This window comes from Salmo salar, chromosome ssa12, assembly GCF_905237065.1.
Source record: "Salmo salar chromosome ssa12, Ssal_v3.1, whole genome shotgun sequence".
Classification (NCBI taxonomy): Eukaryota; Metazoa; Chordata; class Actinopteri; order Salmoniformes; family Salmonidae; genus Salmo; species Salmo salar.
The window spans coordinates 57,608,385-57,634,769 of record NC_059453.1 but is presented as its reverse complement, the minus strand read 5'-3'; the positions used below and the strand labels follow the sequence as shown (position 1 = coordinate 57,634,769).

The following is a 26,385-nucleotide window of genomic DNA, read 5'->3' as shown; positions in this document are numbered from 1 at the left end:
GCTGTTACCTACTGGTCTTATCAGTAACTCATAGAAGGGCATTGTTCCCGTATTAGTCTTCAGCTCGGCTATAGAACAGAGTCTGTACCCTCTGGGGAAAACGTATTTACAGTCAGTGGAATGATGATGTCTCTGTTTAATTGCCTCAGAGTAGGAGCGCTTATCTAGGTTCAGTTTAGCCTTTTCTATGATCCTAGATCAGCACTTCTACTCTAGGACGCTTTATGAATACAGGCCCAGGTCTCAGATTAAAGTTAGGTCTGAATATCGGAAGAGATTTCTGTTGCGAATTACACTTTTTATTTAAAGTACTCCAAAGAATAAGGGTGGGAAAATGACATATAAATCTCGGCACAAGGTTTAATGATTTTATTGATATTGGCATCAAATCCTATCTCGGTATTGTGCAGTGTTTCTACTATATATGCATCTACCCAATCCCTTATAATTAACCATCGATACGTTTTCACAATTGTTATACTTCACAAAGTCTTAAGAAATTACATAGTAGTAGAAAAAACTACTGTATGTCGGAATATTAAACCCACCCCAAAAAAAGATAAAATGTATCTTTAAAAAAAAAAATTTGTTCACTTGTTTATACAGACTCAGTTAACCAACTGGTACCAATGTTTTGTTTCCACCATTGTTGTGTGACAGGTGTTTGATCTATCCATCCATTACTCTGCCAAGACCCAAGTCTGCCATGACCTGGTTACTCTGCCATGACCTGGTTAATTTTGCCGGACCTTACTCAATATCTCACTTCAGATGCTTTCTCTGCGTTCTGACATGAGACTGCAAGATTGACCTGTAATTCTAATAATTCTAGGTTGGGTTCTCTGGACCAAACAGAATGACCGCATCTCTCTCTTTCACATCAAGACTTTCCAGAATGAGTGGTTCTACGTCTCATCAGCGCTACATACAGGAAATAGTGTGTGTTTTGGAGGAAATAGTGTGTGTTTTGGAAACACTTGCCCACATCGCCCTCCCAAGAAAAAGGCATGGGGTGGATTATGTTCTGTACTATACTTTTCTAAGCCACTCAGACCAAGCGAAGGGTCACATAAGCCTCTGTTACACAACGGGAAGTATTTGTATTGTTTATGTCAGGACCTTGAGTGACTGGCTGGACCTGCTTATCTCTAGTCCTATAGGGATGGTGGCTGAGAGAGGGGGCCAGTGTCTCTACAGGGGGCCAGTGTCTCTGTCTAGGAGGTTGTGGCCCCAGGCTGGTATCTCCATGTCCCCCAGGGGTCTGTCTTGCTCTGACTGCTTGGCCAGGAGGGAATTCTTTTGGGCCTTGGTCATGGGGAGATCTTCTGACGGCGTGGTGAGGATGGACAGTCTCTGAGGAGTAATAGAGAGGACAGAGGAGCATTTCAAAGACAGATCACCAAAGGAATGAGACATAAAATAACTGGTGATGTTTGCAGAACATTGATTGTTTGTCTTCTTTTCTTAGTTGGTAGAAGAAACAACATCATCAGTGTGTATTGGGGAGTAAATGGGGTTTGGGTTATGGTTCTGATCATTGCATAATTAGAGACATAACTAGCGATAACAACACAAGTTGTACCTGCCACTTTTTAAAAGATCTGAAGTTTGGAATTGATAGTGAGAAATTAACCATGGCCTCTAATGACCATTGCTCCATCTTTGGAGGATGTACTCAAAGACTTAGCCTCTATCTTTGACCTACGTAACTAGCTATAGCTAGGCTACCTATGATATAGTGCTTGTTTTTTTGTTGCTTATGGACCACTTTTTGAGATGCTTTTCTGTTTTGAAACTCCAGTGCTTGACTTGGGCTGAGACAGTTGCCGGTACTCATGTTTGGTGCCGGTACTGTTTACATTTAGGTGCATGAGCTCCACAACACTATTGAGATAATATTCTATAAGAGGAACAGGAGCTCAAGCAGTTAAAAGCTGTTAGGGACAGATGTTCCGCTAGCGGAAATACAAACACCTAAAAAATGCTAGAACTTCAATTTCTCAAACATATGACTATTTTACACCATTTTAAAGATAAGACTCTCGTTAATCTAACCACACTGTCCGATTTCAAAAAGGCTTCACAGCGAAAGCAAAACATTAGATTATGTCAGGAGAGTACCCTCCCAAAAATAATCACACAGCCATTTTCAAAGCAAGCATATATGTCACAAAAACCAAAACCACAGCTAAATGCAGCACTAACCTTTGATGATCTTCATCAGATGACACTCCTAGGACATTATGTTATACAATACATGCATGTTTTGTTCAATCAAGTTCATATTTATATCAAAAACCAGCTTTTTACATTAGCATGTGATGCTCAGAACTAGCATACCCACCGCAAACTTCCGGTGAATTTACTAAATTAATCACGATAAACGTTGACAAAAAACATAACAATTATTTTAAGAATTATAGATACAGAACTCCTTTATGCAATCGCGGTGTCCGATATTAGCTTTTCGGTGAAAGCACATTTTGCAATATTCTGAGTACATAGCCCGGCCATCACGGCTAGCTATTTTGACACCCACCAAGTTTGGCACTCACCAAACTTAGATTTACTATAAGAAAAATTGGATTACCTTTGCTGTTCTTCGTCAGAATGCACTCCCAGGACTTCTACTTCAACAACAAATGTTGTTTTGGTTCAAAATAATGCATAGTTATATTGAAATAGCTCCGTTTTGTTCGTGTGTTCAGGTAACTATCCGAAGGGTGACGCACCAGCGCGTTTCGTGACAAAAAAATTCTAAATATTCCATTACCGTACTTCGAAGCATGCCAAATGCTGTTTAAAATACATTTTTATGCGATTTTTCTCGTAAAATAGCGATAATATTCCAACCGGGAGACGTTGTATTCGTTCAAACAGTGAAAGAAAAAAATGGAGTCGTCTCGTGCACGCGTGCGCCAGTGTCATTGTCCTCAGAAGGACCACTCACAAAAACCCCTGCTGTTTTTCGCACAGAGACTGCAGAGCTATCATTCCACTTTCTGGCGCCTTCCTAGAGCCAATGGAAGCCTTAGAAAATGTCACGTTACAGCAGAGATGCTGTATTTTTGATAGAGAGGCTACAGAAGGACAAGAAATGGTCAGACAGGGCACTTCCTGTATAGAATCTTCTCAGGTTTTGGCCTGCCATATGACTTCTGTTATACTCACAGACACCATTCAAACAGTTTTAGAAACTTTTGAGTGTTTTCTATCCAAATCTACTAATTATATGCATATTCTAGTTTCTGGGCAGGAGTAGTAACCAGATTAAATCGGGTATGTTTTTTATCCGGCCGTGAAAATACTGCCCCCTATCCCTAACATGTTAAACATTTTAGGTGCCGGTACTCAGCTCCGGTGAGCTCCTGCCCAAGTCAAGCAATGGGAAACTCTATAGAAACATAATAAATGATGTCCCTATTTACCTGTCGCAGTGTACCAGGAGTGATGCTCACGATGTACACCATCCATAATGGAACCATGAGGGTGGAGGAGAGAGTGAACCACCAACCAACGGCGGAACCCCACCAAGGATACTGAAAGGTGTTGTTGAACTTCAGTGGGGAAAACTTTATCAAGGAGAAGACAAATGTAGCCTAGAACAAAAAATATGGATGGAGGTTGTAAAATAAACATTAAAGAACACAATGTATTTTCCGATAGCATTGTACTAATTATAACATATTATGGTAACAGTGAGGGTTGAGTGAGGACAGAGATGAACAAGATAAGGTTAAGAACAAGGTTATGGTTTCTCCAGTACATTTAGGTCAGGCTTCTGGTGAAGCATTTATAATGGTCTAATAAAAGGCATGAGCTGGCGCAAGCCCAATATGTTCCCCCTGTTGATGATGCTCATCATGCATTATAGTTGAAACTAAAGATTAGATTTAACAAACATGTTATGAAATTGGAAACAATGAAATATACATTACTAGTAATAAGTTTGGACACACCTAATCATTCAAGGTTTTTCTTTATTTTTACTATTTTCTACCTTAGTAGCAGTGGTGTAGAATAATAGTGAAAACATCAAAACTATGAAATAACACATATGGAATCATGTAGTAACCAAAAAAGTGTTACACATATCAAAATATATTTTATATTTGAGATTCTTCAAATTATACACCCTTTGCCTTGATGACAGCTTTGCACACTCTTGGCATTCTCTCAACTATCTTCATGAGGTAGTCACCTGGAATGCATTTCAATTAACAGGTGTGCCTTGTTAAAAGTTAATATGTGAAATTAATGCGTTTGAGTCAATCAGTTGTGTTGTGACAAGGTAAGGGTGGTATACAGAAGATAGCCCTATTTGGTAAAATACCAAGTCCATAAGATTGCAAGAACAGCTCAAATAAGCAAAGAGAAATGACAGTCCATCATTACTTCAAGACATGAAGGTAAGACAATGAGGAACATTTCAAGAACTTTGAAAGTTTCTTTTGAGTGCAGTTGCAAAAAACATCAAGGGCAATGATGAAACTGGCTCTCATGAGGACCGCCACAGGAAAGGACAACCCAGAGTTACCTCTGCTGCAGAGGACAAGTTCATTAGAGTTAACTGCACCTCAGATTGCAGCCCAAATAAATGCAAGTTCAATTCAATTAGAGTTCAAATAACAGATACATCTCAACATCAACTGTTCAGTGGAGACGGAATGAATCAGGCCTTCATGGCCAAATTGCTACAACGAAACCACTACTAAAGGACATCAATAATAAGAAGAGACTTGATTGGGCCAAGAATTATTTGCAATAGACATTAGACCAGTGGAAATCTGTCTTTTGGTCTGATGAGTTAAAATTTGAGATTTTTGGTTCCAACTGCCGTGTCTTTGTGAGATGCAGAGTAGGTGAATGGATGATCTCAGCATGTGTGGTTCCCACCGTGAAGCATGGAGGAGGAGGTGTGACGGTGGGGGTGGGGGGGTTGGAAAATAATTCCTCATGAAGCTGATTGAGAGAATACCTAGAGTGTGCAAAGCTGTCATCAACGCAAAGGGTGGCTACTTTGAAGAATATATTTTGATTAGTTAACACTTTTTTGGTTACTACATGATTCCATATGTGTTATTTCATAGTTGTGATGTCTTCACTATTATTCTACAATGTAGAAAATAGTAAAAATAATGAAAACCCTTGAATGAGTAGATGTGTTCAAACTTTTGAGTGCTACTGTATATTTGAAATTAAACTAAACAGTAATGTATGTTGATGTTAATCCCATGCTTGTGCTAATGATAACAATAGGCTAATATATTAAATATGCTGTAAACTATTATCTTCTAACTGTTTCACTAAATTCATTCTAATCAACCTAGTAACTATGACACACCCCTCACTATTGTCATCAGTTGCACTAATTGCACTGTTTGGTCTACATAACCTGGTTCAAGCATTCATGACATCACCCTGAAGAAGGAACAATGATGCCGAAAGGTTGGTGGTTTACCCAATAAATTACAGTGAGTTTATACATAGAGCGTGCGACTCTCTTTGTTTTTATAGAAGCATTTATAATGAACATAAAGTTAGGATTATCTACTTTACATAGGTTACACATCGGCATCCATTTGATTTCTATTTCTCTGTATTGTCATCTTAACTTTTGGTTTTCTGTAAATCACTTGTATTACTCTGACAACGTCATGTTTACTATAAATATAATTGGAAAAATAACAAAATAAATTTGCTGTTGAGAGTGGGGTGTAAATAAATAAAACTTACAGTGCAGATGACTGGAGTGACATACTTCAAACAGTACTTAATGATGGGTAATGGTCGATAACCGATCATGTCTTCTATATTATCGTACAGACGGTCTGCACCTGTGGAGTAAACATATCAACAGAGACTCAAAATCACAGCAGTCAATAAAAGTGTTTGGTCAGTTGGTCTGTCAAATACCCAGGTAAACATTCTCAAACCACCAAGTGACAGACTGGTTTAAACAATTGCAGATCAGGAAACCTGGACAACAGCTCTAACCAGGGTTTCCCAAACTCGGTCCTGGGCCCCCCACAGCTGATTCAAATAACCAACTCATCATCAAGCTTTTATTATTTGATTCAGTTGTGTAGTGTTATGGCAAAAAACAAAACATGCACCCAGGGGTGGGCCCCAGGACCGAGTTTAGGAAACACTGGTTCAAGGTACCTGTATTTATTTGTTTAGAAAATAAGAGCTCACGTTATGGCCAATCTTCTGAAAAAGTGGTGAAAAAAAATCTAAGTAATATTAAAAGAGGACCAGTGTCACATGTACTCTCTCTCCGGCTCTCTAGGTCACCAAGGCCACTCATTATTATGCAAACCTGTCACCATCGTTACGCGCACCAGCACCTTATCAAACTCACCTGCACTTCATCACCTTCCTGATTACCTTCCCTATATCTGTCACTCCCTTTGGTTCCTTCCCCAGCTGTTATTGTTTTTGTTCCGGTGTTCATGTCTGTACGCTTCTTGTTTTGTTCTATGTTCATTTAGTTATTCAATTCACTCCCTGTACTTGCTTCCCGACTCCCAGCGTACATGTTACAACCAGAACCTGTGATGTGAATCATCAAGGACTCGGGACTATAATGTTCTATCTGCAAAATTAATAGTTTTGAGATAATGAGAATGTTTCAAGTCCCAGATCTCAGAAGTGTTTTGTGATGTTCTTCTATTTTCAAGTATATCACCTTATGTACAATTATTTGTTATTGACAACCCAGCATTGTGTGATTGGATTGCATGTAGAACCTTATAGCACCAAGTTAAAAGGTGTTTGCATAGATATAACTTTTCGATTTTTCATTTTTTCATTGTAAATGGACTTTTTCAAAAACACTACATATCTCACACGTAAAAGACCACCTAAAGAGCAACTCTATGTGAATATCTCATTTTTCACCAACATGTCAGAACCTTATAATCCCAAGGTAACGAGGTGTTGTTTCACATCAATGTCCAAAGTGGCAATGTGTGCCAGAGGAACAACTTGGATAATGCCATAAACACCTTGAACAGAAACATCCTGAGGGAAGCTGACCTGCAATTAGGGTTTCTGTGATTGATGGAATGGGCCCATGCAGGGTATTTTACAGCTCCTTGTTATCAGGGATCCTTGGGACGTTCCTACACCATTGAAGTTGACATTTAAAATGGTTAAGGTAAGGGCTAGTGTAAGGAAGGTCCTGTTAGGGCTAGGGGGCAGTATTTGCACGGCTGGATAAAAAAAATGTACCCGATTTAATCTGGTTACTAATCCTACCCAGTAACTAGAATATGCATATACTTATTATATATGGATAGAAAACACTCTAAAGTTTCTCATTTGGCAGGCAAAACCCTGAGACATTTTCTGACAGGAAGTGGATACCTGATGTGTTATATTACCTTTAAACCTATGCCATTGAAAAACACAGGGGCTGAGGAATATTTTGGCACTTCCTATTGCTTCCACTAGATGTCACCAGCCTTTACAAAGTGTTTTGAGTCTTCTGGAGGGAGATCTGACCGAACAAGAGCCATGGAACGATGATGGCCCATTAGACACCTGGCGCGCGAGTTCATGTTGGGTACCCTCGTTCCAATACGTTATAAAAGAGTATGCATTCGTCCACCTTGAATATTATTCATGTTCTGGTTAAAAAGGCCCTAATGATTTATGCTATACAACGTTTGACATGTTTGAACGAACGTAAATATATTTTTCCCCCTCGTTCATGAAGTGAAGTCCGGCGGGCTTAGATCATGTGCTAACAAGACGGAGATTTTTGGACATAAATGATGAGCTTTTTTGAACAAAACTACATTCGTTATGGACCTGTGATACCTGGAAGTGACATCTGATGAAGAGAATCAAAGGTAATGGATTATTTACATAGTATTTTCGATTTTAGATCTCCCCAACATGACGACTAGTCTGTATCGCAACGCGTATTTTTCTGGGCGCAGTGCTCAGATTATTGCAAAGTGTGATTTCCCAGTAAGGTTATTTTTAAATCTGGCAAGTTGATTGCGTTCAAGAGATGTAAATCTATAATTCTTTAAATGACAATATAATATTTTACCAATGTTTTCTAATTTTAATTATTTAATTTGTGATGCTGACTTGACTGCCGGTTATTGGAGGGAAACGATTTCCTCAACATCAATGCCATAGTAAAACGCTGTTTTTGGATATAAATATGAACTTGATAGAACTAAAAATGCATGCATTGTCTAACATAATGTCCTAGGAGTGTCATCTGATGGAGATTGTAAAAGGTTAGTGCATCATTTTAGCTGGTTTTATGGTTTTGGTGACCCTGTCTTTGAATTGACAAAACATTACACACAACTCTTGCAAATGTACTGTCCTAACATACTCTAAATTTATGCTTTCGCCGTAAAACCTTTTTGAAATCGTAAAACGTGGTTAGATTAAGGAGATGTTTATCTTTCAAAGTGTGTAAAATAGTTGTATGTTTGAAAAATTTGAATTTTGACATTTATTTGGATTCAAATTTGCCGCTCTTGAAATGCACCTGCTGTTGATGGAGTGCACCACGGGGCACCTGCGTCCCACCTAGCCCATAGAGGTTAAGGTAGGGACGTCCCAAGGATCCCTGATAGCACTGACCATGTTTTACTGTTATCTTTTCGTAAGACCTACAATGATAGTGGTAACACTTAATAATAACTTACATGAAAATACCTTCATAAATGTTTGTAATATAAAACAAGGTTTAGATAGCTGGCTAGACAAACTTACCTAGTAAACTATAACATGTTAGCTGACATGGGTTAATTGGGTGAATGTCGGTGACTGACATAACAAGAGGAAAACTGCGGCTGCACTACCACATTTCAAAATGTCACATTGTGTATTCTACTATCTTAACTAACAGTAAGTTGAGACCCCGACTGACATTGAACAAAAGTGGTTGCAGGCCCTAAGCGGCTGCTTATACCTAAAAATGGCACTGGGAGTAGGTCAGGCTAACTCACCATAAACCCAGCTGATACACACTGACTGTAATATAGCGAAGAGAAGCAGAGTCATCCCACTGCAGGCATAGTAATCAAACAGCTGGAAGATATACAGGCCTCCCTGCAAATAGAGGAGGGGTAGAAAGAGAAAGAAAGTATAAGGTACAGTCTTACTGAGCACAACAATATGACTATAATCTACATCCAGGGTGTACAAAACACTCAGACAATGATCGTAGGTGTGTCCAGCAGCCCAATCGCTTACAGAATAAGTGGAATCTACCAACAATTATGCAGAACGAGTAGGCATGTTGAAACACAGGGATATGTTGAAACAGATCACTTGGGAGGTACATTATCGATCATATATCTAGTTACTGTCATGATTGATCTAATAATGATGGCCTTGAAATTCTATATTTTATATCCTTATAGAATGATGACTTCAAATGACCTCTCACCTCTGTGACCATGACCAGGCCGATGAAGAAGCTACCCACACTGATGATGAGGAGGAGGATTTTACGCCGATGGCCAACCAGGAAGAAAGAGGGATTCATGTCTGAGATACCTGTCACCAAAGCCTCCAGACCTACAAACTGAAGGAAAGAGAATTGGGAAGTTTAGTGGAAACTCTCTTCTTTGAAATACTAGCTACTCATTCACAGGTTCACATCCATTAGTTTAGTGATGATTGTAGCATCTATTGTAGGTTATGTAATTATACTTCGCAAAGAAAATATTCCGTAGACCTTCAGGGCCACTCTAACACACCTCACTGTCTAACCCCAGTAGGATTATCATGATGAAGAAGAAGATGGCCCAAAGCTGGGGTAATGGCATCATGGCCACGGCACGAGGGTAGGCGATGAATGCCAGGCCAGGACCTGTATGCAGCAACACAGGTAAACTCATTACCGAACTCTCAGGGGCAGAGGGAAGATTTAGCTCCTTCAAATGCTAAGACACCTGTCTTGTAACAAAGCAGAATTTAGAAGGGTATGTTAATTTGTTTATTCATTAATTCATTCGTATCTCACTGCTGCAACACTTACCTGATTCCGCCACGGTTGAGATGTCTGTCCCTTGTTCATAAGCCATGAAGCCCAGAACAGAGAATATCGCAAAACCGGCCACAAAGCTGGTTCCACTGTTCAAAAGGCACAGGTACACACAGTCCCTAAAAAGAGATTCACTTCCCTGTTAGTCACAACGCAAAGGCATCCAAATGACCTACAATATGGGGATCGTCAAACTTTCCAGATACCATACCATTTCTGCAACCCAACCTCCAAAGAATTATGTGCACAGGGGATGTTTTTGCTGGCAAGAGAAAACTTTCTGCCTGCACATTTTATGTAGTGTCGTGATGTTGTATTGATTAATGTGACGACTGTTGTTCATCGAATAAATAACTGTTTATAATTACGTGATTAAATGAATCAGGTAATTATTAACTCAGCAACCTGGGGCATCATGGGAAAGTTTGGTTTTATTGAGGTTACATTTCCCAAATTAACTCAAAGAATGTCACTATATTGATTTTACAACAGTCGCTAATTCATTAATTTCCTCTACAGTCTCGTCCTGAACATCGCATAATCTGTGAATCTGCACAAACCCGAGTCCCACTAAATAAGTCTGTACCTCACCAATTGAGTTGATTATTTATTTACTAACAAGCTAAAATGATAGTACTTTGTATAAGATTCACAAACACACAGTCTAGGCTATTGATTAGAACTTAGTACAATGAAACAGGACCCTAGCAGGTCAACACAGTATGACACAAAATGGGGATTTAAAAAGAAAGAAAGGCACATTTGGGAACATTTGTAAACTATGCTAAGTTTAGCCCTAACCTTGCCCTGAACTGCCGCTCTTATGGGTCAGAATATAATGATGTAATTACGTGTCGAAGGTCTCCGGTGGGGTAGCTCCTCGTGTACCGAGTTCCTCCTTCTCCTCTGATTGCGGCACCTCCGATGTTACCGGGTATAAGTCTCTGATTGTCCACACGATGTAAGTGTCCTTTGTCTTAGTGGTCTGTTATCCACGCCCTTGTTCTGAAAAAGGGTCTTCTGAGGACGGCTAATTAGCCGTATAGTTGGTTCCAGCGTGGGAATGAAAGCAGTGTAGACACACGGTTCCCTGGAGAGAATAACCGGGTGGTCCTGCTCGAATTCACCCTCTTCGACACAGCTACTCATCTGTAGCATAGATTAAGAGGTTCCATTGTCTTCTTCGACCTTGTGTTGCATTTTGGGTTTGCAACTACTGTACCTCTGACCGTGACCCTGGTCACCTAGTCTGCTATGTAAATTCTAAACTCACATGTTTAATATCCTCGGGTCAGAAATGGGCGTTTCCGTCTTTATGGTAAGTTCTCTTGGCGTCGCTAGTTACGAGGCAAGGTCTGGATTTTACTCAGATCCAATTTAGACAACTAACTTCACATTTCATCTTTACAAAAACATTCTATTTCATCTGGACATTTTCCACATAACATACAGTATGTAAACATCAGGTACATATTATGAAGACTCTTCAAGTTACAATGTTTCCTTTATAACGTCGTAATTTAACTTTTAATAACATAACAAAAATGACACTCATTTTCATATTCCATCTATCGTCATTACCCCCATTTTGGCTGACAAAAGTCCATTTATTGCATGTTACTGTTCTGAGGTAGGTTCTCCATAGGCCCATCATACATTCCATTCCTCCACTTTTTGTGTACTTAATTCTTCCACTCACTTGTAACAGTTGTTGTCATACTTGTTGTAGCTGCCAAGTGCAGTCAGACAGCCGATGCAGATAGCATAGGAAAAGAAGATTTGTGTTCCAGCATCCATCCATACCTGTGAGACACACCAGAGAGAGACACAATAGTCTTCATAGTTTCACAATTCCGATACACTAGTCTCATCCCAGGGTATTAGAGGTGAATTCAAATGGTACCTATTTTGACCTTCAAGCTATAAGTCAACAGGATATGCATTTGCTTTGAAATTCAGAGTAATTTTTTTATTAGATATTGATATTGTAACATATCTGATGCTCTTAAACCAGAAACTGTTCCACCAAGGGAGTTACGTTTCTTGTGCCAGTGGTAATGATTGCTGCCCTCGGTCATGTTGAAAAGGGTTCAAACACCGGCAGAGACGTTACCATGTATCCCCCACGAATCACTACAGTATGTACTGATAGTTTCTGTTACACCTGGACACAAATTATACAGTGAAGTGTGTTCCTACCTGTGGGTCAGTGAGGCGGGCTGGGTCTGGGTAGAGGTAGAACTTGATACCATCTATTGCCCCCGGCAGTGTGAGTCCACGGACCAGCAACACCACCAGCATCAGATAGGGGAAGGTGGCAGTGAAGTAGACCACCTGAGGGGAGGGGGACCAGACCAGCATTACATTCCCTCAGTCTATGACTCATCTTAACAACTCTACAGTGTTCATGGTGTCATCAGGTTGAATGGCAGAGATCCCATCTTACCTTCCCAGTAGACTTCACTCCTTTCCAGACACAGAAGTAACAGAGAATCCATGACAGTAGAAGACACAGAGCCAGCTCCCAGCGAACACTGCCTAGCTTGTTTGGACTGTCTGTGAGACTCAAAACTCTTCTCCTGAAAATCATATTTTCAGTTTAAATCCCACCACTTGCTTTTCACCCTTCTCTCTTCGCCTCCTAAGGCAAATAGCCATGATTTTCATCTGTAAGGACTTAATAAGGAGTTGATAAATTGGAATGATTTTGTGTACTCACTCCCAGAACTCTCTCACTGGCGATGTTGCGTTTCCTGCTACTGTCCAATTTAGATGTCCCACTACTCTTTTGTTAAACTCCGTGCAGGTTGCTGGTTAGGAGGAAATTATACAATAACAAGCATGTCTCAGAACTCTCAGAATCGTTCCTGGATAAGGAGACATTAACAAAATAATACCTCACTTGTCAAAAACAGAATATCTCAGTTTGAAGTGGTGTCCATAAATTTAAGATACTATCTGTCATTTGGGCATGACAAAGGTATGTCTACACACTGAAGTTAACCAGGTCCCAGATCTGTTTGTGTTCTTTGCAATGCAAACTCCATTGCTGTCTCTTGTCAATCCAAACTGGTTTGTTATGACAATGAGTGACATGCAGTTGGTATGACAGCACAAGCAGACTGGCACTCAGGCTACTCTGAAGTACATACCTGTGTTCCAGCTGTTTCTACAACTGGCCCAGGGGAGCTCAGAGCTGAATGAGGAGAAGAGGTAGAAGAAGGCCCAGGCTAGAATGATGATGTAATAGATGCTGGAATATAGAACCACCACCTGACTACCATAACCCAGTCCTGAGGAGGAGGAGGAGGAAGAGATTTTACAGACAAACATGAAGATGTAAATGTAAAAAAAGGCTTCTTCTAAGAAATATATGTGACATATATTAATTCCAATCACATTCTCAACCTAAAACCATAAAAAAACATTTAACTGTGATTCTTTTTGATGTGGATTAGACTCCTTTCAAAGTCACCAGCCCCGATTAATAAGTTATGGTGGTATTCCAACAAGACAGACATTTGTGAATGTTTGAACGCAGGACAAGTGTCCTGAATGCACGTGTTGTGTCACTTTAAGGACTGTCACTTACTCTATCATGTAATAGCTCATGAATTAGTGTGAGCCTGAGTAATACTGTTAATGTTTAATCCAACCTTCATCCAATAACTTGAGTGAAATGTTTTGTTACTTTAACCCCTTTTTCATTTTTGAAGTTAAATCAGGTCAGAAACAGACCAGTCATCCCCCAAGGAATCTAAAATGTATCCTTACATTGTTTCAAACTGTTAAAGCAATGTGATCAAAATCATGGTGGATTGACTTGTACAAGTACAATAGCGCATTATCATTTACAGAAGGAAAAGCCTGCATGTACTGTGCATATATTGTACCTATTATGGCTAATTGTCTGGCCGTATATGTCACCCTCAAACAGCACATTCTTGACAAAGGCTCCAGACAGAAACCTTGAGTTTATGTGCTGAATACCAATTTAAATCATATTGACATTGCTTTGGATTACAATGCTACTTTCTCAAGTTTTGATATTGCAGCTAGGAGTTTTCCTGAGTACAAATACAACAAACAGACAAAGTTTGGTCTGCAGTCCCTCTAAATGTTATCTTTTCTTTACTGAAGGCTTTAGCCTTTCTTCCTTCTAGCTATCAGGCTTTCATGTCTATTTCCCCAAGATGGCATCCATCTTAGGAAGTAAATGCTATCAATGGTCAGACAAACACTGACAATTGAATCCCTAATATGGATGCAATACGTACAACAAGACCCTGTGGCCGCATTCATAAAGCATTCATATAGCATACCAGTAGGATGGCTGATCTAGGATCAGATTAGCCTTTTAGATCATAATGACTAAGCTTATATGGACAGAGGGGACCTGATTCGAGATCGGCAGTCTTACTCAATGAAAATTTATAAATATGAGCCCTGATATTTACCTTCAAACAGGGGGCAGATCTTCCTCCAGCAGGTGATGCTGCCCTGCGTGCTGTACTGGCCCAGGGAGGTCTCCAGGAGAAAGAGTGGAATGCCACAGGTGAACAGAAAGAGCACATAAGGGATGAAGAACACCCCTTATGAACAACACAAGTTAAACCACAATTAAACATATGGCCCAAGACCATAACTTAATGTTTCACTTCACGTGATTATTGTTTCACAAGACAAATATTTTTCACAGAAGCCATCTCAACCACCTCAAACCATCCCCCCCACTTCAGGTTTGAATGCATTTATACCACCCAGAGAAGAGAACGCAAGTATTTCTTATTTATATATTTTTAGGGGGTGGACCAGCTTTAATATTGTGGATAGACTGTCACTTCCATCAATGTAATTGTCTGCATCATTTCCAATCCCCATATATTTTTTTTGTGTAAATATATATACATAAACATGCATACATATCCACATACATATACATACATACAAATACACATACATATACATACATACAAATACACATACATATATGCATATCTTTTTAGTATATATTTTTATATATCTCACTGGTCATCCCCAAAGCCTTCCAGTTCTCTGCTGCCAATGACTGGATCGAATTGCAAAAATCTTATATAAGACTTATATTTCCTTCACTAACTTTAAACATCAGCTATCTGAGCAGCTAACCGATCGCTGCAGCTGTACATAGCCCGTCTGTAAATAGCCCTCCAATATGCCTACCTCATCCCCATATAGTTTTTTAAATGTACTTTTCTGCTCTTTTGCACACCAGTATTTCTACTTGCACATCATCATCTGCTCATCTATCACTCCAGTGTTAATTTGCTCAATTGTAATTACTTTGCTACTATGGCCAATTTATTGCCTTACCTCCTCACGCCAATTGCACACACTGTATATAGACTTATTTTTTTTCTATTGTGTTATTGACTGTACGCTTGTTTATTCCATGTGTAACTCAGTGTTGTTGTTTGTGTCGCACTGCTTTGCTTTCTCTTGGCCAGGTCACAGTTATAAATTAGAACTTGTTCTCAACTAGCCTATCTGGTTAAATAAAGGTGAAAAAAAATGTTTATATATATATATATATAAATAAAACCCTACCACCCCTCGCCCAATTTGAGTAAACTAATAAATAACAACACTTAGGTTTCTACTTCCAGCTTATACATACTATATACATTTTACAGACACAATCTAATTTACAATAGTTATATATTTTTTTTTTTTGTCCTGGCCTTCCTCTATTTCTGATGTTTATATTTGCCATACATTTGTAACTGTGCTATTTCACAAAAGTTCTGAACCTATATACATTTTACAGACCCAGTATGTTTTACATTTGTTATCCTGTTGTTATTATTCCCACCCTTCAGCTCCATTCAACCCCTCCCATCTATCTCTTAACACCATCCATATTGGATTTCTATTTGCCATATATTTTTCAACTGTACTGTGATGCTTCACAAAAGTACTGAATCTTTCTATTCTCATAGTTTCTACAGTTTATAAATAAAAGATAAACATTTTTGCTAAAATAATTATTATTTTATTGATCAATTGACTATGACTTTTCCAATCACCTAGTATTGTTATCTCCAGCGTTAGCTCTAGGTAAATGTTGCAATTATTCAGCTACATATGGACGGTACCAAAATAAATGATCTAATGACTCTGCCTCCACACAGCAAATTCTGTAGAGCTGGGAAAATTGTATCCCCTACATATATATAACATTCTATTGGTTGCAAGAATTTAGCAAATTCATTTAAATTGAACAATCCAAAGTTTTGAATCTGGTGTCGTTTTACATGTCAATTCATAAACCATGTGCCATGGAATCGGAACATCGAAAATCTCTTCCCAACTATTTTGCAATTTATATGGCACAGCTGTCACTGTTTTGGTCCTTAAATGAAAATGGTATATATTTTTATTTAGCATAATTTTCTTTAACCAATTTTGGTCTTGCAGGGCCGACAGACAAGTTCCTTACTTGTTCCCCCTTCCACTTGCCTTTTCCATATTTGAGGTAATGCTGCAATCACTTGGTTGTAATTTTGGGTAGAGCAGACATTTCCACATGTCGGTGTTAGCTGCATGTGTGACATAACTCCACCAGTCCTATTTATGATATAATTCATAAAGATTACTTAAAAAAAAAAATTATATAAAAAAAGGTTTTTTTTTTTTAAATCAACTAGTATATTTGAGTTTAACCACAAAAACTCAAATATATGTTTGTGTGGCTGACGGACTTAGCTACCACCTGAAGTATTGTGTGTACATTTGGCATGTAAGTGTTAGGGATATTATCGTGGGGTTTCTGGGACACGTTCAGTAGCCTAACATCATTGAACATTGCAGATAGAAAGGCCATGAATAGAGTCGACTTGATTCCTAATTCTACATGTCAGAGAGGCATGTTTGTTCTCCATAGCATATTTCTATCAGAGCGTAACAAAACGTTGTACAGTAGTGATGTGCATATCAGTATAGAGATTCTGGAAGCACCTAGAAGGTTTTGGTTCCTTTTGTGCACCCAGGCACGCACTGTTGTTTTTATGATAGTGCCCGCCTGATAAAATCTAGCCCTAGTGTGTAAATATCCCTATAATATTATAGCAACCACTGATATGTTTATATCAGGCCATGATTATCCATCTCTTAATGATTATTCCATTACCATCTTGTAATTGTGTGATTTCAATATTAGACTAAGATATGAAAAGAACAACTCTGTACTGTCTCCACCACAATGAAGTTAAATGAAGTGACTAGCTCTTTTGCATTGATAATGTAAAAGACAAAGGCTCACCTTGCCATACATTTAATGTGTGTTTAATTGTATGACCATGCGAAGATGTGATGTGAGGCTCACCTCCTCCATTTTTGTAGCACAGATATGGGAACCTCCATACATTCCCCAAGCCTATGATCTGTCCGGCCACAGCCAGGAGGAACTCCAGCTTGCTGGACCACTGTCCCCTAGTCTGGGTGCTTGGCACAGGGACAGGATGGACCAGACCCATCTCCTGCTGGGAAAGCATATTGAACCTCAAATTGGGATCATTATGCTTTTCCATAACACTGAGGAAGACAAAGACAATGTTGGTTTTATGCGGTGAACACACATTTATCTACCATAGTCTGTGTGCTATGAAGACAGTATATGGGCACACAGCTAACAGCTACATATGACCAGCTACATGAGAACAGCTACATATGACCAGATACATGAGAACAGCTACATATGACCAGCTACATATGACCTGCTACATAGGCACACCTACATATGACCAGCTCCATATGACCAGCTACATATGAACAGTTACATATGACCAGCTATATATGACCAGCTACAGCTAGATATGACCAGCTACATATGACCTGCTACAGTACATATGACCAGCTACATATAAACAGTTACATATGCCGAGCTACATATGACCTGCTAGATATGACCTGGTACACATGACCAGCTACATATGAACACTTACATTTGACCAGCTACATATGACCAGCTACATATGAACAGCTAGAGTACATATGACCAGCTACATATAAACAGTTACATATGACCAGCTAGATATGACCTACTTCATATGACCAGATACATATGAACAGTTACATATGACCAGCTACATATGACCAGCTACATATGAACAGTTACATATGACCAGCTACATATGAACAGCTAGAGTACATATGACCAGCTACATATAAACACTTACATATGACCAGCTAGATATGACCTACTTCATATGACCAGATACATATGAACAGTTACATATGAACAGCTACATATGACCAGCTACATATGACCAGCTACATATGACCAGCTACATATGACCAGCTACATATGAACAGTTACATATGACCAGCTACATATGAACAGCTACATATGAACAGCTACATATGACCAGCTACAGTACATATGACCAGCTACATATGACCAGCTACATTACATATGACCAGCTACATATGATCTATGTGGGAGCAAAATTGCAGGATCATGTTATAATACTATAATTGCATGAAATGGTTGTTTTATGCAACAGAATAGAGGGTTGTTTTAACTCTATTGTGTCTGTGTGAACTGAAAGTGGGCCTCTTGGAGATTTAACACTGACATGAGATTCACAATGTCTTTGGGTGATACTGCATTCCAGAGCATTAGTTAATGTTTCTGTTCTATAAGGCACAAGGGAGAGATGGCTCGGAGCCAGACCCTGGTTTATACACAATGAGAACAGTTTTTACAGAAGATTTTTTCACCTTTATTTATTTCACCTTTATTTAACCAGGTAGGTCAGTTGAGAACAAGTTCTCATTTACAATTGCAACCTGGCCAAGATAAAGCAAGCAGTTTGACACATACAACAACACAGAGTTACACAGTAAAACAAACCTACAGTCAATAATATAGTAGAAAAATAAGTCTATATACAAAGTGAGCAAATGAGGTGAGATAAGGAAGGTAAAGGCAAAAAAGGCCATGGTGGCGAAGTAAATACAATATAGCAAGTAAAACACTGGAATGGTAGATTTGCAGTGGAAGAAAGTGCAAAGTAAAAATATAAATAATGGGGTGCAAAGATGCTGTCTGTTGTGAATTATAAGTATCTTTCATACAAATGTTTACCTTGTGACCCATTCCATACATCTGTTGTTTGTCATATAGACTGAAGGGGGTGTATCTTGGCTATAAAACCTTTGTCACTTTGTCTCAGGGCTCTCAACGAATCATCTGGTGATTCGTCGACCAGCTATCCATTATCGTAGATCACCCAATTGATTCACTTTGTATGTTGTATTGACTTGCTCCCTTATTAATAAGTGAATAAAGATTTAGTTTAAGTATAACTCTGACTTGTGTGATAAGTTTGTTTCTTCTCATTTGATAGTAAATAAATTAACCACCACATTTGGTGACGAGGATGGGATGTGAATCTTCACTTGGTGACCGCTCCTGACGACCTGTGTAAATGGTGCACGAGGGATCCCTCAAACTTGGGATCTCAGGGAGACCACACTTCGGGAACGAAGCAGATTGACCCACCTTTGATCTGAGAGGCAGCGAGCCGAGTGGATACCACGTCCCGAGCTTAGTTTAAAAAAAGAAAGAGGTGAGCAAAACATGCAAAGTCGAGTTTTTAAGAAAAGCCTCTGTTACGTAGGCTCTGCGTCTGTATTCCTGTGTGAGGGGGGCACCTTGGAGGCGTAAACAGGGCCGAGTCAGTGGAGGATGATCTGAGAGATAGTCGACTCAAAGACACCTATCATTGGTCAGTTGCGGGCGACCTAGATCCGTCCTGACACTGAATTGAACACAGAGGGGATTGGCGCGGTCTGTAGGAGTGAGGGGCCAGGGTGACTGTGGGTTCTGTGTGAACACGGTACCTGGTGAAACCATATTGGAAGAAGTATCTCATTCTGAAAAGTGTCTGTGTGACCGTCTAAGTGACCCTCAGAAGTGGTGAATTCAAATTATTTTAAATGTGCTAACCAGGTATGCCCTGGGATTGGTCATTTAGTGTTAAACATCTAGTATCTGTGTGAACTAGTTTTGGCCATTTAATGTTAAAATGTCCGGAATCTATGTGACCTGGATGAAAACTAGAATCTGTGTGAACTAGGTAAGACCATTTATGATATATAGTATAAGATAGTAAGGTGCACCTGTAATTGTTTTAAACCTGTACCCCATTTCAGAAGTATTGAAAGATTTAAATGCATGAGTTGCATTATCATAGTAACTAACCATGAGATAGAAATGAGAAAATATCCCTGTAGGTTAAACTCTAATTGATTAGGCATGTTTGGGATTAGCATTGTGTGAATGTGATATGAGAGTTGTGTGAGTGTGTAAATAAGATATAGACATTTGCATAATAAGATGATTGAAATTTGGTAATAAGAGTTGATATAATGTTATTTTGGGGTTCTGTCCATCACTGCCCATCATAGAATATCTCAGGGTAGCATTGAGAGGGGGATGTTAGCAGCAAGTCTATTGTTTCTGGGAGGCTAGACTTTGCCTTGATTTTTGGGGGGGTTAGAGAACCGTTGAGGCCGGTCATTGTCCGGGAAACAAAAGTTGGGAGTATGTTTGGAGAGCTGCTTCGTAGCTGTGGAGACTTCGTAGCTGTGAGTACCTAAGAAATTCTTACACTTTATATGGGTTCTGTGACGATATGAAAATATGATGAATTGTATGTGTGTATAATCAATTACCGGAGATTTGATAAAGTAATACTGTGAATATAATGAAATGCAACTTAAACAACCCATACGTAGACGTACGTAGGTTTTGAGTTGGTCCCTTTAATGGATCATTTGATAAAGATGAGGTTTTGAGTTGGTCCCTTTAATGGATTATTTGATAAAGATGAGGTTTAAGCATTATAAAACTGTCAACAAAGTCTGGACAATAATCTCAGAAACTGATTGGAGTGTGTCCACTTTTGGTTAACTTACCCTAACGATGTAACTATAAAACGCTTATTGGATTTTCTACTTTCGGTTACTACATTTGAAATAAAACTGCACTTGAGGCCTGAAAATTGTCTTTTTATTTTCTTCCCAGTGTGAGAGGAGTTGCTATATTTATTGAATAAACCTTTTTTAGTTAGAGCGAATTAAGATGGATTCTCTACGTAATTTGTAACGTCGTACAAAGCCTAGGCTAGCCATCAAACTAATTATCATTGCGGGATTAATGTGATGTAGCAAAGTAATTGAAATATGTTGCATGAGAAAACATAATCTGATTTTATTGAAAAGCGCAAGATCTGTTTCTTAGTCAATTAATGTCGATTTAACTCATTGACTGCAAATCTATTCCCTTTGCGCATGTGAGAATCTCTACGGAGAAACGCTTTGACAATTAATTAAGGTTATTTTCTGGGAATTGTGTCGTTATTATGTGCCAGATGTTAAGACTTACAAACCATTGTAATTGGGTTATTTGCAGGATTTATTTGTCATTTCAATAGCATTGGGTCAATGATATTGACAAAAAATGGGTTTCTGATTGTAATTCAAGTATTGGTACGTTTTGTCTGGACAGATACTTCCGCCAGTGTTTGTTTAAGATATAAACTGAACATTTTAACAACTTGCTTAGTTCAAATTGAAAGGCTAATTTATTCAACATATAGCGAGGCGATTTCGATGTAATACGTTGTCTGTTGCCTAAATGGTCTGCTGGAATAACATATTGAGAAAGGAATCATATTTAAATAACTTAATACATTTTTGTTTTATTATGGACTGACTGATGTATTTTATAAATTTGGCGCATTACTTGATACTTTTAAAGTCTTGTACTTTTCATAAGTAGGAAGCCGGAAGAGAAGAGATAATTGTCAAGTTTGTTTTTAACCTTACGATAGACGTAAAGGCAGAACGTTTTGAGAATGGGTTATATTTTTTTCCTACTGGTAAGAATAGAAGAGTTAGTCGTGCTCGCTGGGCTATATCGGGCTGTAAGGGATGTAGTGGGTCGTTTTCAGTAGAGGTCTGAATAGTTGAATCGGAAACAATCTGTGATTTCTGATTACTGTTGCTGGGTTTTATAGTTTAGGTAACACCAGTGAATTTGAGCAGGAAATGAATGTATTCTAACATTATAATCTGTTTCTATTACGTGGAATAATGTCTGGTCATTAAAATGGATTGCAGTTTTGAGTTTGAGATTATTTGTATTTTTACAGGAACAGTGCACATGAATCAACATTTCAGTAAAAGTGTCAGTTTTAGCCAGGGATAATTTTCAACCGCAGTCCCTGGGCAGGTTATTAAAAACAATTACAATAACAATACAGACAATCAATGAGCGGTGAGCACATAAACATAGACCAAGCAACACGTAGCACGCAAAAAGCAACAAAACAAAATCCATAAAAGCAACAAAGTGTTTCCACACCTCACCAGCTACAGACAACATGGAAAGCGACAGTGTATTCCAGACATGGGAAGCTCTCACAGAGAAAGCGGATTTACTAAAGGTGCTTTTCCTTAAGGGAACTATACAGTCACCTCTCATGGCAGACCTTGTGGATCTGCTGCCATAGGTTTGGGTTTTCTGTTTAACAAAAGTACTGAGTGGAGGGGGAGCCAGGCCATTTAGGATCTTGAATACAAGACATTTGTCGGTGTATTGCACAATATTTTTCCTACTCAGGAGCTCATGCTTCCTATGGATGTAACAAGTGTGCTTCCTATCAAGCACTTTGAGAGCCTGTTTGTTGACCGACTAAATGGGTTTTAATGTTGTACAGCAAGCTTGGGCCCAACTAGACAAGCAGTATGTTAAGTGGGGGAGTATCATAGATTTGAAGTACAGTTTTGCTACCTCTGTACTCAAACAATTTTGTATATATCGGGAATTAGCTAGGTTGAATTTGGTTATTTGAGTTACCTTTTTCACCTGCTTTTAAAAGAGAGGCTGGAATCAAGTATGATGCCTTAAAATGTACTTAAAATCAGATACCACCTGAAGTTTCTCCCTTGACACATAGACATCTGGCTCAGTAGCATCAGTTGCCCTCTTTGTGAAGAACATGCAGACTGATTTTTGAGATGCGAACATGAGTCACTGAGCCACTTTGTAACCTGGACCATTACAGTAGTGAGTTCTTGTGCAGCTTGTTGTTTGCTCTTTGCATGCACATATATCGCTGTATCATCTGCTGTTACGTTCCCCAGTTTCTGTGTTGTAGTTTGTATATTTGTGAGTGAGTTTCAGGTAATGGCTTCCTGAAGTTCTCCAAGCAGCTGATTGGTCGGCCCCATCGATGATTGGAGAGCTTACCCCGCCCCCTCGTCAGGACGCAGCTGTCTCCAATTAACAACCCCACCTAAAGCTATATAAGCCAGTGTGCTGTTGCTCAGAGGACACACAGAGATGATTGCAGAGAGATATTTGCTGAGAGAGAGGTTGATGGCAGAGGGTTATATATGTTGGTTGTTTCTCAGAAAGAGAATTGGGTATGTACTTAGTTAGTTGTTGCTGAGTAAGCTTATTGTTATGTTCTGTGTTTAGTGCTCAGAGTTTTTCTTTAATGTCCTGGGTTAGTGTTTTCTCAGGTTTTGTTGTGAAGTAGTTTGTACATTTGTGTTATTCTGTTTCCTTTGTTCCCAGGTGGGAAGGGGAAGGCACCTAGGGAGTGCTTAGGCAAGAGGCCCGCGGGCATACATATACCCGTAGTAGTTTACTGTCTATGCACACTAGGAAAGACCTGGGCGGACCATCCCCTGTATTTTGGTTAGTGCACCAGGTGGTGCTAGTTAGGTAAGTAGTGGGTAGACAGGTAAGGTAGGAGAGGGGGCTTTGATATTTACTTTCTTTGCTTTGGTTCCGTCCAGCCCCTTTTCCCCAAACTTACCGTGTGAAGGAATAAATTCCCTGTTAATGGTATTCTCTGCCTATTTGTCATCCTTACTCACACCTACAGTCCATATCACTTTCACACCACGGAGAGTTAAGTTGTAGTAGGGTGTTGCGTTCCCTCTTTCTAGAGGCGTGCGTAACATCTGCATACGTTTGAACTTCAGACCCAGTACAGACAGAAGGCAAATCATGAATGTACAGTATTGACCCTTGGGCGGCATGGTGGCAGGTAGCCTAGTGGTTAGAGCGTTAGGCCAGTAACCGGAAGGTTGTTGGATTGAATTCCCGAGCTGACAAGGTAAAAATTTGTAGTTCTGCCCTGAGCAAGGCAGTTAACCGCCTGTTCCCCAGGCGCTGAAGACGTGGATGTTGATTAAGGCAGCCCCCCGCACCTCTCTGATTCAGAGGTTTAAATGCAGAAGACACATTTCAGTTGAATACATTCAGTTGGACAACTGACTAGGTATCCCCCATTCCCTTGGGGCAAGCCCACATCATAGCTAAGAGTTGGCGACAGTTAGTTTTGACAATTATGCTGCTAGGCAAGTCAGTTAAGAACAAATTCTTATTTACAACGACGGGGAACAGTGGGTTAACTGCCTTGTTCAGAATTACAGATTTTTACCTTGTTAGCTCGGGGATTTGATCCAGAAACCTTTCAGTTACTGGCCTAATGCTCTAACCACTAGGCTACCCATCGCACCATATGTGAATGCTGAAGGGGCATGGATTTGTGTAATGTGAACAAATAAACTCTCTTCGTTATGACTTTACAATGGACAGAGGAGAGGAGTGACAGAACATGAGCACTTAAATGAATAGGAAAAGGGGGCATAATACATCTAATGTACATTACTTGCAAAACTTTTAAAATGTAATGGAGAGTGATAATGTTACATCGAGTTTGACAGATGTATTTTTTTTATTACCTCATACCAAAGTCCACTGATTTCAACAGTTTAAAATATGCTGTACATTATGTAGTATTTCAACATATCAGCATGATCAACAATTGCTAACTGGATGGATGGTGTCTAATGACTGTGGATGGAATCTAAAACTTCAGCCAATGAAATATGATATAAATAAAAGCATTCTGTTAAGGCCTCTTTAAGGCCCATAGTGTGATTCCATATGTGCTATTTCATAGTTTTGATGTCTTCACTATTATTCTACAATCTAGAAAATAGTAAAAATAAAGAAAAACCCTTGAATGAGTAGGTGTGTCCAAACAATATTTTACAGAACATAAATGACCAGCCATTTACTAAGAAATAACATGTTAATGACACAGTAATTATGTTAAAGTAGTGTAAACATCCAGTGACTTTCAGGTGAGGGTCACGTCAAGAAAATCTGTTGCATTTTACAATACAGTGTAAGTACAGTATAACAATGAGTAATTACAATACTGCCGCACTGTACTTATAGGAATAATTCCACTGTAATAAGGGCACTGTAATATAAAGTGTTACCAAAACATCTAGCTCAAAGCAGTTAATGAAATCTGTAGTGCTCACCATTCTCCATGCTTTGTAGTTAAGCAGCATTCTTCAAGAATTTCCCCTGAACGCCTCTTAACTTCATTCATCACAACGTTTTTCTTGTATTTTTATGATTTGAATATTGTGCTATATTTGCCTATGTGGACCTACTGTAAGGCAGAGCGCTCTGAAAAGACAAAAATGAGAAAGATGCTCCTTTATTCTAAATGTTAGTAAATTATCTCCATTTCACGGTTTTGGCCAAAGAATACAGATCACTAAACTGTGTCACCACACAAAAAGTTATGTAAGACTGTGATGTAAAGGTGATGTTAGTTACTTATAAACAGACCCATTTAGGCTCTTTCACTGTTATCCCCCTAAAACCCCTACCCCCTAACAAAAAAACAATCACCTTACAGTTGTACTTGTTTTCTTTTACTAACATGTGTCTTTTCTACTAGCACTGACTTTGTAATGACTGGTTTTTACAAATACTGTGATATCTAGCAACCTTTAGTTGAATCAGCTTACTGTAAGTGGCTCTGGAGAAGAGCATCTGATAAATTATCAAAATGTAAATATTTAAGATATTGTTTAATTAAAATATATAAAATTTGGCCATCCGTGGCCCTTCAATAATTTGGTGCGTGACACCTCTGGTACCATAATAATCGTCTTATTATTATTACAAAAGTATAATCAATGCATGTAGTTCCATGAAAATGACTTTACCACAACCATATCCATGTCACAGCTGTAGTGCGTTAGTACCACCAACTGTTCAAGTAATGTTACTACAGCTGGTTCTTAGTTCCTTGGTGAGTGAGTGGTGATTGTTTTTGTCCCACTGAAAGTAAGTAGTTGTACTGTATGTGGCAATAGCGTACTAGTCTCAAGCGCTTGTCATGCAGTCAGTCCATTTGAATGATGGCAAAATGTAAGACTGTAGTGGTCTACAGGCATGGCGGACTGTGACCAGAAATTAGCCCTGG

At 39.0% G+C, this 26,385-nt stretch overlaps 1 protein-coding gene across 1 annotated transcript; it reads right to left on the bottom strand.

Moving 5' to 3' along the window:
• Positions 1-354: 354 nt before the first annotated feature.
• LOC106565344 (sodium- and chloride-dependent GABA transporter 2) lies at positions 355-25,704 on the bottom strand. The gene is made up of 15 exons (XM_014132341.2): positions 25,427-25,704; positions 17,391-17,599; positions 14,485-14,619; positions 13,180-13,320; positions 12,747-12,837; positions 12,474-12,606; positions 12,227-12,361; positions 11,727-11,830; positions 10,022-10,146; positions 9,741-9,853; positions 9,428-9,565; positions 8,985-9,087; positions 5,737-5,837; positions 3,429-3,599; positions 355-1,353 (listed from the first exon to the last, which is right to left on the bottom strand). Exons 1-15 carry the CDS (start codon positions 25,495-25,497, stop codon positions 1,192-1,194), a joined length of 1,932 nt encoding a protein of 643 aa, XP_013987816.1. The 5' UTR covers positions 25,498-25,704; the 3' UTR covers positions 355-1,191.
• Between the last annotated feature and the right edge of the window lie 681 nt (positions 25,705-26,385).